This window comes from Chiloscyllium punctatum, chromosome 33 (genome assembly GCF_047496795.1).
Source record: "Chiloscyllium punctatum isolate Juve2018m chromosome 33, sChiPun1.3, whole genome shotgun sequence".
NCBI lineage: Eukaryota > Metazoa > Chordata > Chondrichthyes > Orectolobiformes > Hemiscylliidae > Chiloscyllium > Chiloscyllium punctatum.
The window spans coordinates 31,902,931-31,916,952 of NC_092771.1; the positions used below are offsets into that span (position 1 = coordinate 31,902,931).

General features: G+C 41.7%; 1 protein-coding gene across 8 annotated transcripts in view; it reads left to right on the forward strand.

The window, feature by feature from the left end:
* Window positions 1-14,022, forward strand: part of herc1 (HECT and RLD domain containing E3 ubiquitin protein ligase family member 1) — a 466,732-nt gene that overhangs the window by 146,140 nt on the left and 306,570 nt on the right. For all 8 annotated transcript variants that reach the window (XM_072553323.1, XM_072553316.1, XM_072553320.1 and 5 more), the window contains one exon: window positions 4,062-4,176. In XM_072553323.1, coding sequence (XP_072409424.1) covers window positions 4,062-4,176 — 115 coding nt within the window. The remainder of the gene's footprint in view (window positions 1-4,061; window positions 4,177-14,022) is intronic.

Consider the following 14,022-nt stretch of genomic DNA (forward strand, 5'->3'; position numbering starts at 1 on the left):
ATGAAAAAAAGCAAACAAAGCATGAGACAAAGGTTTTTATTTTGCAGAAAAGAGTGTGTGTGTGTGAGAGTGTGTGAGTGCGTGAGAGTAAGTGTGTAGTCTTGTTTGCGCCTCAACTTAAGATACTAAGGTTAGGTGATTATTAATCACAGAATGTAGTAAGTAAGAAAAAATTCAGCCCTTTGAGACTGCATCAACCATCCAAACAGCATTCCCTCCAGACTAGCTGGACTCAACACCATAACCAGAGATTTACTGTGCTGATCCACCTACACTGCACATCCCTGGACACTGCAGGGCAATTTAGCAAGCGTAATCCATCTAACCTGCACATCTCCGTACTGTGGGAGGAAGTTGGAGCACCAAATGGGAATCCACGTAGACACTGAGAACAGGCAAACCTTACACAGACTTACCCAAGGCTGGAATCGAACCAGGGTCCCCATGCTGCCGAACCTCTAGTCTTTCGCCTTAATGATGCTCCCTTGTCATTAACCCTAAAAGTAAATGGAATAGTTGCTTTCTATTCATCCAGTCGCTACCCTGCAACGTTATGCTTCCTCAAGGACCAATCAAATAATTAAGATAATCCATCAAGATAATCCAGAAGATCATTCATCTTGGCCTTCTCCAGTGCTCCCTTGAATTTGCACTGGACTGAGTATGGCATCAATATAGCAAAACTGTAGTCAATGGGAACTGGGTGAAAACTCTTTGCTGTTTGGGGTCAGACTTTGCACAGAAGAAGGAGTTAGTTGTTAGAGGTCAGTCATCTCAGCTTCAGGAGATCGCTGAAGGAATTCCTCAGGGTAGTGTCCTAGGACCAACCTTCCCTCCATCATAAGGTCAGGACTAGGCCTATCCAATGACACCAATATCTCAAGTGAAGAAAAAAGTATCTGCAAGCTTCTTTATCATGCCCTCTTCTCGATATTTCTCTCTTCTCCTCTCCTCCCCCACCACATCTTTTCTATATGTTATAAACAATGATAGATCCAGCACCGATTTCTGTGGTGCACCACTGGTCTCTAGTCTCATAAACAGGTTCAGTTGCCATCCTTTGTCTTCTACCACTAGACTAATTTTGGATCCAACTTGACAGTTACCCTGGATCCCACATACTTTTACCCTCTATCAGTCTCCTTCCCATCATCAGCATTTATACCAACTTTTTCCTAGCTATATTCCGTTCTGAAGGAATGTTATTGAACCTATTATGTTAAGTCTACTTTCCTTCCACAGATGCTGCCAAACATGCTGAGTTTTTCCAGCGATTCATTTTGTTTCTGATTTCCAGCATCCATAGACCCTTCATCTTTTGTTTATTAAAATAGGAATTTTTAAACCAGGAGTTGGAAGTTTTTAGGAGAAGTTCAAAGACATTCTGAATTCAGATCTTGAGCACAGTGCTGTATTTTGTTTCCTGAGAACTCACAATGAAGGTCAAAGCAATGTGAGAAAAGTTGGTCCATCGAAAAATACTCAGAATTGCCAGCATCATGACCAAAGAACAATTCTATAAAAACAGGCCGCAACCAGAGCATTCAGTTGCAATTTACCTCCTCCTGAGGAAGGTTGTAGATTGTTGATTAGTTTCAGGACCACTGAAATCAACAATGTGATTTTTCTTTCTCCCTCATTTCCCCTTGCCTGCCTCAGTCTGTGGTACTTGAAAGGTGGCCTGTTGTCTGACTTCTTCACCACTTTGCCTGCCCATTTTAATTCATTCCATTTTAATTCATTCCTCTTTTACCTGCCCTCCATTTCCATTGTTTTGCTGTGGGTGAGATGCTGTGGCATTTGTTTTTACAGATTTACAGATTTCTTATAGTGTGGAAACAGGCCCTTCAGCCCAACAAGTTCACACTGACCCTCCGAAGAGCAACCCACCCAGACCTATTCCCCTACATTTACCCCTTCACCTAACACTACGGACAATTCACCTAACCTGCACATGTTTGGACTGTGGGAGGAAACTGGAGGAAACCCACGCATACACGGGGAGACTGTGCAAACTCCACACAGACAGTTGCCTGAGGCGGGAATTAAACCCGGGTCTCTGGCGCTGTGAGGCAGCAGTGCTAACCAGTGTGCCACTGTGCTGCCCATTTGTTTGGAATGATTTTCTTTATTTCTGCTTCCAAAGGATGTGGGTGTTACTGACGAGGCCAGCATTTGTTACCCTTTGAACTAAGTAGTTTGCTTGGCCATTCCAGTGGTCAGTTCTATGGACCAGGCCAGACCCCCTCAAAACATTTCAAGAAGTTAGCCCAGACCCTAACCTTTGTAATTGTTTTAAGCAGGTGTAAAGTGGATATTCCAGGAGTGACATGGCTGACCCACCCACTCAGTTTTGAATAAAGTAATGTATTTACACATGAATAAAAGAAAACCAAATTTAGGATAACATAACTATTTGAAAAACCAACCGACATGAGGACCATCTTAATGATACTGTTCTAAGTGCTTAGAACATTCCCATAAACACGCCCTTGGCAAAAATAATTATCAGAGGAGAAAGTGAGGACTGCAGATGCTGGAGATCAGAGCTGAAAATGTGTTGCTGGAAAAGCGCAGCAGGTCAGGCAGCATCCAAGGAGCAGGAGAATCGACGTTTCGGGCATGAGCCTGAAGAAGGGCTGATGTCTGAAACATCGATTCTCCTGCTGTTTGGATGCTGCCTGACCTGCTGCACTTTTCCAGCAACACATTTTCAGCAAAAAAAATAACAAATAGGTTCTTACAGGAAAGATGTCAGATAGAGAGAGGATCAACTTGGAACTGCTTCTTTGCGTCCCCTGCAGTTTTCTGAGTTCCCAGCTAAAACTTGACCAGCAGCTGCAAACAAAACAGCCAGACTGCTAAAATCAAACCAAACCCTGAACTGGGAGAACTGACCATTCCCCTTTCATTGTCCAAGTGTTTTAAAACAAAGATTTAAAAGCATTCTGAAGTAGATAAACCCAGACCTATTAGAAACCCTGACTTTATGACTTCTCTGGAAAAACACCCAAGGACAACAAAACCTTATTAAAGCAGCAGCATCGACACAGCAGTTAAGAGTTAGGGAGACCTGGTAAGGGTGATGTCCATCCTTCCCTGAAGGACGTTAGTGAATCAGATGAATTTTTGCCACAATTAATAGTTTCATGGCCATCAATGTAGGCTGTGTACACGTCTTTCTTCTTGATGCTTTTACAGTACATTCCCCAGTAGAATGAGAAGGATATCAGTGCAGTATAATGGTGGATTTGGAATTCAGTTTGACACCAAGCTACTTTTCTACCTCCATATAAGATTGCAGTAATGTCTGATATCAAGGAAGAGTCATTTTACTCAGAATGATAACTCTTCGTGATCCACAGATTCTGTCAGACCTGAGTTTCTCCAGCATTTTGTGATTTTATTTTAGATTTGCAGCATTCACATCACTACTTTTATTTGAAAGATCGTTGGCACATAGTGGTTATTATTTCAGAATATTTTACTGACCTTGTTATGTTTTAAACCCATGTATTGCTAGTTTGAAAACTAAACTCTTGAAATGATATTTATATCACAGACTTTTCATCACAATGTTCACCACAGATAACCAATTTGGAGACAGTTTCTATTTCGACACCGTAACATCCTCTGCCTTTTGCACTGAATCATAGAGTCCCTACAGTGCAGAAACAGGCCCTTCAGCTCAACAAGTCCATACCGATCCTCTGAAGAGTAACTCATCCCTACTACTCTACATTTCCCTACTACTCTGCATTTATACCTAACCTACACATTCCTGAATATTACAAGCAATTTAGCATGGCCAATTCACCTAACCTTCACATCTTTGGATTGTGGCAGGAAACCCACACAGACCCTAGGAGAATGTGCAAACTCCACACAGACAGTCGCTGGAATTGAACTTGGGTCCCTGTGCTGAGAGGCAGCAGTGCTAACCATTGTGCCATTGTATCGACCCCCTCCCAAAAAAAACCAACCAAAATGTGTGCATGTTTAAATGGATTTTCTGCCACTATCTAATAAATACACTTATTACTGTAATATATATTTTCCAGATTGGGACAGTGCAATTCTTGGCAATGAAACTTTGTTGGATACAGCTTCAAGATTTGTCCTTGCAGCTCTTTTAAAGCACACAGGTTTACTAAATCAAGTCTGTGGTGAAAGCAGGCAAGTGAAAAGTATTCGTTCAATGTACTTGTCTGGTCTGAAACTGAATTTTTGTTTGTGTGTGATGTTCTTTGTATGACCTTGGCACCATTATACAGATATGTCAAATTTACTAGATTTCTTAAGATACCACAATGTGACTGTGAGACAGGTGAATGATTTTTAGATTATTCTTATGCAATTACTCCATAACTGGGTTTGTATACAGGCAAGACTAAGTGTGTTATTCAGGTCAAGCTGGACTGGAAGGCAGGAGAAACTTGGAATGGAAAGAGGAGAGAAGGAAAGGGAAGGTATTGAGCAGGAACAGGGTGAAAGGGAAGGAGAAAAGGGGGAGGGATTTGGGGAATGAGAGGCAAACTTGTGTGTGTGACAAACGTTGGACCTCTTTGGTGGAATTGGAAGGGAGGAGGTTGTTTTAATGCTGAATCTCTTCCATCATGGGCTAACCTTCAATCTCAGTTGGGGAAGCGTCTTGGTTTCATTCTGTCACCACTTACTAGGAAGCTAAATAAAGCAGGAGCAAATTGATTTCCATACTAGGGCACAAGGGTAGAGAAGAACCCCGAGTCAAAAGTGTTATACTAATTTAACATTGTGCTTTTGTCATCTTGGTTGGCAATGTGAGTAGGTAGAATATAACTACATACGAAAGTTCATTCAGTATTCATTCAAAATGGCAGAACTTCTGAAGTTATTGATTCCCTGGCTGAGAGAAAAAAAAATCTGTACCCGATTCTGTATGAGGCACTACTGTAGTCAAGGATCGTTCATGTGAAAATAGGAGGTGACTTGCTGACAGGATTATTTCAACGGCAACAAAAGTAAAGCATGTTCCCAAAGAAGTTCGCTCATAACAGTCAGGCTAAGTATTTTGCACGTCATACCTTTGTTTGGGAAGCACTTGACTTGTTCGACCCTGCTGTCGAGGACTGGGTCCAATGCACAGAAAGAATAAGTTATTTTGTTCGGGCAAATGACCCCATCGTGGCAGATAATAAACAAGTAATTCTCCTGACAGCCTGTGGAGCTGCAGCTTTTCTGTCATTGGGTGCCTAACTTTCCCTGAGGCACCAGATACTAAAATATTTCAAGAATTGACTGACATAGTTAAATAATAATAATGACCCCCAAGTCACCTGTAATTCTGAGATGCTGTTTCATTTACTTGGCAATTCAAGAACCAGAGGAAGCTGTGTGTTGGGATTTTTGATGAGGTTAAGACAACTGGCGGAAGCCTGTGAATTTGGTTTAACCCTTAATTAGATGCTTAAGGACTGTCTGGTATGCCAGGATTAATGATGTAACCATACAAAACACCCGCTTTGCTGAGCCCAAGTGGATTTCAAACAGTTACTACAACTGGCTTCATCAATGGAAAATGTGGCAAATGGAGCATATGAGTTGCAAGATATTCCGATGGAAGCGGACATCCCTCGCCAGGCTGACTTAGCTTCAGGCATACCACTTGATTGCAGGTATTTGCACACTTCACTCAGGACGTAACCTGATCAGAGGGATTCTTGGTTGGCCCACAGCAAAACTCCAAAACAAAGCTGAGCCTCGGCAAGCAGTTAATGTTTTCTTCAGGATTCTGACTGGTAAGCCATTGTAGTTGCTGTCGGTATGTGGACTCAAGGAAGCAAATAGGTGCTACCACACCTAAATCGAGTAAGAGAACGCATAGAATAGTATCCAGGAGAATCCATATCCTGGAAAGCCCACCTACATCTGGTTTGAAACAGTAAAGTTGTTTAGTAACATCAAAATCAGAACCAATTATGATAAATATCTTGTTAAATAGTTATCTGGTTCTACTGGGGGCCAATACCAGTACAGCTGCATCAGTGATCACGGAAACGGTTTTTAATAAAATTTGCTCTGGACTCCAGTCCCTAACTTTGCACAAAACCTCAGCTAGGCTGAGAACCTATACCAAAGAACTTTTGCAGATCAACTGTTAAGTTACAACTGTTGTAAAGATGCAACTTCGCTTCCGGTCTCTTATGAAAAGCAGCTAGTTAAGTTACCAGTGATTGTAGTAACAGGCTTGGGCCCAATCTTAATGAGGTGAGATTGGTTGTGAGAGATTCATTTAGATTGGCTCAACAACTTTCAAGTAGAAAATTGCTGCCTGATTGAAGTCCTAATTAAGTATCTGGAAGTCTTCCTGGAAGGTCTAAGGAATATCAAGGAATAAAAGGATCTTTATGGATCGAGAGAGACCAGCTCACAGTAGAGGATGGCATATTGTTGTGAGAGCAAGAGGGATTGTCCCAAACATAGGTTGCTTTTAAATACTGGCAGAGCTTTACCAGTGCCATCTAGGGGTCTCCAACATGAAGATTTTGACTAGAGGTTATGTCTGGTGGCCACAGATGTAATCGCATTAGTGGGAAAGTGTCAACAAGGTCAAAAACTGCTGACAGAAATCCCTCCAAATTCATGAGAATGGCTGGGTGAACCCTGGACTTAGTTGCATATTGACTATGCAGACTCTTTCATGGGTTCTATGTTCTCAGTCATTGTAGGCAGCCTGCTCAAACTGGTTGGACGTGCATAAGCTCCATTCGTCTCTCACCGGGCGATGTAAAAAGTTGCACATAGTTTGCTACACATAGAGGACCAGAAGTGTTGGTCACAGATAAAGGGCCACGATTTTACCAGCAGAGGATATGATTATTTCTTGGAGTTGAATGGAATTTGACAGAGAAGGACGGGTCCATACCACCCATCATCAAATGGCCTGGCAAAAAGAGCAGTCAAGTATAGAGATAGTACTGGCAGAGTTACTAAGAGGTAGAAGACTCTGTGTCAGGTTAAGTCTGATCTTTCCAGACCTGGTGGGAAGGTGAAACTGCATCAGGAACACCAGTGTTGGACCCAAAACTCTGGCAATTGCGAGAAAGTGTTTGAGAGAGGGGATGAAGTTTTGTGTAAGAATCATGGAAATAACATCACGTGGTCAACTTGAGGTCAGGACTGATATATAAAGTTTGGGTTGGTGCAATGGTTCTGAATAAATATGTGTCCACATGAAAGCTGAGGACTCTCAAACGATGAAGGAGCTAAATGTGTCCTGCTCTTTGGAATTTCAAAAATGCTGCCAGATCCTGTGGATATGCTCTCTTTGTGAAACATTGTTGAGTTCTCAATCAGAGATTGAGAGGATGGAAGTAGTCACTTCAATGTCCTTGCCGCTGGAAGAAGAAAGTGAAATTCTGCTGAGGCATTACTGGTGCAAGAGATGATGTAGCATGTGTTGCATGCTCTCTCTGTCAGTTGCTGAGTCAGAGGAGCCTGGCAGAAGTAGGTACTGCAGATGCTGGAGATTAGAGTCAAGATTAATGCTGCTGGAAAAGCACAGCAGGTCACTCAGCATCCGAGGAGCAGGAAAATCGATGTTTCGGGCAAAAGCCATTCATTAGGAATTCCTGTCGATTTTCCTGCTCCTCAGATACTGCCTGACCTGCTGTGCATTTCCTGCACCATTCTAATCTTGACTCGGAGGAACCTGACATGATGTTAAAACGCCTAAGAAAGCTATCCAAGAGATAGGACAAGCCTGTGTCCACAGACTCCAAGTCAGCTAGCTGGACCTCATGGAATAAGTTCCTGGATTGGGGCTATTAATTAGATCCAATCAGGCAGCTCTGGCTATCAAAAATGTTAAGTATTAGAGATACTGACATTTTGGTGGCTGACTCTTTATGGGTTTTGTCTCATCTTCATAAAGTGGAACTTCTCAGTTGCATCTCGACAACATGTATTAACAATCTATAAATGATGGTAAGGCTACAAACAGCATGCTCTGCACTGCACAGATTCTAACTTTATAGAGGAGTACAAACATACGACTACTGAGATTACAGTTACACCACTGCTTACCACAGAAGCTTGCCATAAAGCCTTACCTTGAAAGATTGATGAAATTTTCTTAACTGAGTCGATGTCTAAAGTAGGACCCGATTAAAGTAATTCCAGAAAGGCCAGTATCCCATCACCAAGTCATCCTTGACTATAGTACTGCCTCACACAGAGCCAACCACCAAAACGTCAGTATCTCTAATACTTAACATTTTTGACAGGCAGAGCTGCCTGACTGGGGCTATTAATCAGATCCAATCAGGAACTTATTCCATGAGGATTGACTAGCTGACTTTGCTATAATTACTACATCCCTCCCTCTTGGTCTGTGGACAGAGGCTTGTCCTATCTCTTGGATAGCTTCCTTAGGTACTTTATGCACCATTAGAAGTATAGTGTATAAAAACACACCATATTTCTAGTACCGGTGTACAGTGCAGTTCTCATGCTCTAAGCCCTCCTTGACGATAAAGCTTTGTTAATTTTGCAAGGCTTTCTCCAAAATGCCTCAACACAGCAATATATGTAGTAGATCAAAGAGCCCATAGAGTTCAGTCTGGTTAGCTGACTATATAATTTGACAAGTTGTTACACGAGTTACAATTGTCTTTGGAAAAGGAACAGACTAGCTTCTTGAAAATTGATTTCACTGTTTTGGACCAGATCAAATGCCCTCAAAATATTTTGAGAAGGTATACTAGACCCTAATTTTTTCTTATTTTAAAAGTAGATGTGAATTGCGTGTTCCAGATATGATGTTACTGGTTAAACTTCTCACTGTTAAGTAAAACACAATTTATTTAAACACTACAGTTAAAATACAAATTAAGAAAAAGAAATTTAGAATAGCTGACTTATTAGAAAACTTAACTGAATATTAGATACAATACATGTTACTGACTAACTATTCCAATATAGTAACATCTCATAAATACATCCCTTGGCAAAAAAAAAGGTAAATTCAGACACAGATTTTTACATACAGTTCTCCAATTCAGGAGGAAACTACATCGAGAAATTTGTAAGAGAGTCAGCTCGGAATCATCAACTGTAACTTCCAGCTGTTCTGTAAACTAAAACATTTTCTGACTGCTAAAGCTTAAAAGAAATACTAGTCTGTGGGAACTAGCCACTCCCCTTCAAGCTGCTTCCAACTTTTTAAAAATTGAAAAGCCTCCTTATTTACGTCATTTTTCAGTAGGCAATTTGCCATCTCTGCCTTTACAACCTCTCTTCAAAAATAACCCAGGACAAAATAAACTTTTTAAATTCACAGCATTGTCACACTGTCTATCCCAAAATGTGTTGAGGAGAGGCATAACATGAGAAGTTAGTCATTTGTTTTACCCTCAACTGGGATAACATCAGCTGCACTTCGGGTTCAACCAAATACAATGTTAATTATTTGAATGATATGACATAAGTTGACAGGACAATTGATGCTAGCCACTTGTGTTCCCATTGTTAAATGGGTGACTTGTATTCACCCATTTAACAATGATCTCAGATAACAATGACAGCAATTTGCACTTTTAAAGCACCCTAAAGGATAACAAAACATTCAAGTTGTTACCCAATTTGGAAGTATGGAACTAGTAGGAAGGAAGCACTAGGATGAATCTTTTGGCAAGGACCGAAGTAGGCTAGCCAAAGTCTGTAATCACAATTGGATGGAAATTTCAAGAAACCAGAACTGAAGCATGGAGAGTGAAAGAAGATTACAATGTTCTAAGAATACCTCAGAACAAGATGAAGCAGATGTTGCTTGGTATACTTTGTTCCTTTAAAGTTGTGAAATTCCGCTAGATATTTGATCTCAGATACTTGCATAAATTACATGGTTCTGGATCGTTTCATTGCTCTAAGTTGTTCAGATGGATTCAGAGTCTTGGCCGTTAGTCTGGTCATGCAGAGCTCTCAAGTTCAGGATTGTAGCAATGTACCAATGTATTCGTCAGCCTTCCACGGTATTTGCATTTTCTGATGTAGAAGTCTATAACTGTTAAAGAATTGGCTGATGAAAGAGTTCCTTGTTTTAGAAGTTTGAGAAGCTCAGTAACATACAGTTAACAAGAAAGCAGTGTAGGGTAATCCAAGATGTAAAAGCTGCTCCTTTTTATTTTGAGGTATTTTAGGTGTTGGAGGTGATTTCCTCGAATTCCAGGAGCAGCATTTACTGTTTTATATACTGTTGCATTGTTTTGGAGCTATGGGAGACAAAAGATCAAAACAATGCCACTTGAAAAAGGAGGAAGACAGCCAAAGGCAGTGACCGCATGGTCAGAGAAAGAAACCTATACTGCTATCTGACACAGCAGTGAATCTGCACAGTTACTCCCTTTGCTGTTTGAGTTCAAGTATCTCTGGACATCGGAGTGTGTCTAGGAAAAATGAAAAAGCAGCGAAACTCACAGATGACCTTGGAGATGTTTTGGGGGAGTTCACAACTCAGGAACAGACAGGGGCATCGTTTTTTTTAAAGTGTAGACTTGCTGTAAATCTTAAATAGTGAGAATGTTTTGCTTGCGCATCCCATCAGATCACATGGATGGGTTGGAGTGGCAGTTAGAGACAGTAAGGAATTTACAGGAGCTGGGGGTGTGACGGATTGTAGTTATAGGAAGGGAGAAAAGGCTGCGGATACAGTCAGGTAGATGGGTAAAAGCTAGGAGGGGTAGGCAGGTAGTGCAAGAGTCCACTGTGGCAATTTCCATCAAAACAGCAATATGTTGTTTTGGAAAACGAAGGGGATGATGGAGTCTCCGGGGAATGTAGCATGAGCAGCCAAGTTTCTGGTACCAAGAGTGTCTCTATTATAATGAGGGGTATGTTGGATTCCAAGCAATCGATTGTGATAGGGGATTCTCTAGTCAGAGGTACAGACATTTCTGCAGCCGGCAGTGCAAAATCAGAATGGTATGTTGTTTCCCTGGTGCCAGAATCAAGAATGTCTCTGACAGGGTGCAGAATGTTCTCAAAGGGGAGAGGAACCAGCAGTAGGTCATTAATTCCAATGTGTACAATGACGTAGGAAGGGAAAAGGATGAATTTCTGAAGGGAGAATACAGAAAGGAAGGAATTTATAAAGGAGATCCTTGAGAGTAGTAATATTTGGATTACACCTGGTGCTGTGAGCTTGTGCGGGTAGGAATAGGAGGATGGAGCAGATGAATGTGTGGCTGCGGAGCTGGTGCAGGGGAGAAGGGTTCACATTTGTGGATCATTGTAATCTCTTCTGGGGTTGAAGTGACCTGTACAAGAAGTATGGATTGCACATGAATTGGAAGGGTACCAATATACTGGCAGGTAGATTTGCTAGAGCTGCTTAGCAGGATTTAAATTAGTAAGGTAGAAGGGTGGGACCCAGGGAAATAGTGAGGAAAGAAATCAATCTGAGACTAGTATAATTGGGAAAATGAGTGAGTCAAAACAGTCAGGGCAGGCAGGAGCAAAGCAGAGACGAAGGTAGGACTGATAAATTCCTGAAGAAGGGCTTATGCCCGAAATGTTGATTCCCCTACTCCTTGGATGCTGCCTGACCTGCTGCACTTTTCCAGCAACACATTTTTCAGCTCTGATAAATTAAACTGTATTTATTTCAGCGCAAGAGGCTGAACAGAGAAGGCAGATGAACTCAGGACGTGGTTAGGACCATGGGACTGGGACATCGTAGCAATTACAGAAACATGGCTCAGGGGTGAGCAGGACTAGCAGCTTAATGTTCTAGGATACAAATGCTATAGGAAGGATAGAAATGGAGGCAAGAGAGGAGGGGGAGCAGCGTTTTTGATAAGGGATAGCATTATGACTGTACTTAGGGAGGATATTTCTGGGAATACATTCAGGGAAGTTACTTCAGTAGAACTGAGAAATAAAAAAGGGATGATCACCTTATTAGGATTGTATATAGACCCCCTAATGGACAGGGGGAAATTGAGAAACAAATTTGTAAGGAAATCTCAGTCATCTGTAAGAGTAATAGGTTGGTTATGGGTGGGGATTTTAACTTTCCAAACATAGACTAGGACTGCCACAGTGTTAAGGGTTTAGATGGAGAAGAATTTAAGTGTGTACAAGAAAATGTTTGGATTCAGCATGTGGATGTATCTACGAGAGAAGCTGCAAAACTTAACCTACTCTTGGGATATAAGGCTGGGCAGGTGACTGAGGTGTCAGTATGGGAGCACTTGGAGGCCAGTGACCATAATTCTACTGGTTTTAAAATAGTGATGGAAAAAAATAGATCAGATCTAAAAGTTGAAGTCCTAAACTGGAGGAAGGTCACTTTTGACGGTATTAGACAATAACTTTCAAAGGTTGATTGGCGCAGATGTTCGTACGTAAAGGGACAGATGGAAAATGGGAAGCCTTCAAAAGTGAGATAATGAGAGTCCTGAGACAGTATATTCCTGTTCGGCTGAAAGGCAAGGCTGGTTGGTGTAGGGAATGCTGGATGATTCGAGAAATTGAAGATTTGGTTAAGAAAAAGAAGGAAGCATATGTCAGGTATAGACAGCAGAGATTGAGTCAATCCATAGAAGAGTATAAAGACAGTAGGAGCATCCATAAGAGGGAAATCCGGAGGGCGAAAAGGGGACATGAAGTAGCTTTGGGAAATAGGGTTAAGGAGAATCTGAAAGGATTTTATAAATATATTAAGGTGAAAAGGGTAACTAAGGAGAGAATAGGGCCCCTGAAAGACCAGCAAAGCAACCTATGTGTGGAACCACAGGAGATGAGAGACATACTAAACAAGTATTTTGCATCAGTGTTTACTGTGGAGAAGGACATGGAAGATATCAGGGGAAATGCAAAGTAACAGGGTAGGGGAATGAATCTGGGTGGGTTACTCTTCAGGCGGTCAGTGTGGATTTGTTGGGCCATATTGCCTGTTTCCACACTGTGGGGATTCCATGATTCTATGATATAGAATGTGGGAAATGGATGATCTTATCTTGGAAAAATGTCCATATTACAGAGATGGTGGTGCAGGATGTCTTGAAATGCATAAAGATGGTTGGATACCCAAGACCTGATAAGCGTGCCCTGCAACTCTGTGGTGGCTGGGGGTGATTGCTTGGACCCTTGCTGGGATATTTGTATCATCGATACTCTTGGGTGAGGTGTCAGAAGACTGGAGGTTGGCTGGCATGGTGCTGTTACTTAAGAAGGTGATAAGGAAAAGCTAAGGAACTACAGACCGATGAGCCTGACATCGGTGGTGGGGAAGTTGTTGGAGGGAATCCTGAGGGACAGGATTTACATGCATTTGGAAAGGCCAGGACTGATTAGGGATAGTCAGCATGGCTTTGTGCGTGGGAAATCATGTCTCACAAACTTGATGGAATTTTTTGAAGAAGTAACAAAGAGGATTGATGAGGGCACAGCAGTGAACGTGACCTATGTGGACTTCAGTCAGGCATTCGACAAGGCTTCTCATGGTAGACTGGTTAGCAAGGTTTGATCTCATGGGATAGATGGAGAATTAGCCATTTGATACGCCACTGGTTTGAAGATAAAAGGCAGAGGGTAGTAGTGGAAGGTTGCTTTTCAGACTGGAGGCCTGTGACCAGTTGTGTGCCACTGGGATCGGTGTTGAGTTTGCTACTTTTTGTCATTTATTTAAATGATTTGGATATGAACATAGGAGGTATAGTTAGTAAGTTTGCAGATGACACCAAAATTGGAGGTGTAGCGGACAGCGAAGAAGGTTACCTCAGATTATAATGGGATCTTGATCAGATGGGCCAAGGGGCTGAGGAGTGGCAGATGGAGTTCAAATTGGATAAATGGGAAGTACTGCATTTTGGAAAGCCAAATCAGGACAGGGTTTATATACATAATGGTAAGGGACTGTTGCTGAACAGAGACCTTGGAATGCAGGTTCATTGTTCCTTAAAAGTGGAGTTACAGGTAGATAAGATAGCGAAGATGATGTTTGGTATGCTTTCCTGTATTGAACAGAGCATTAAATATAGA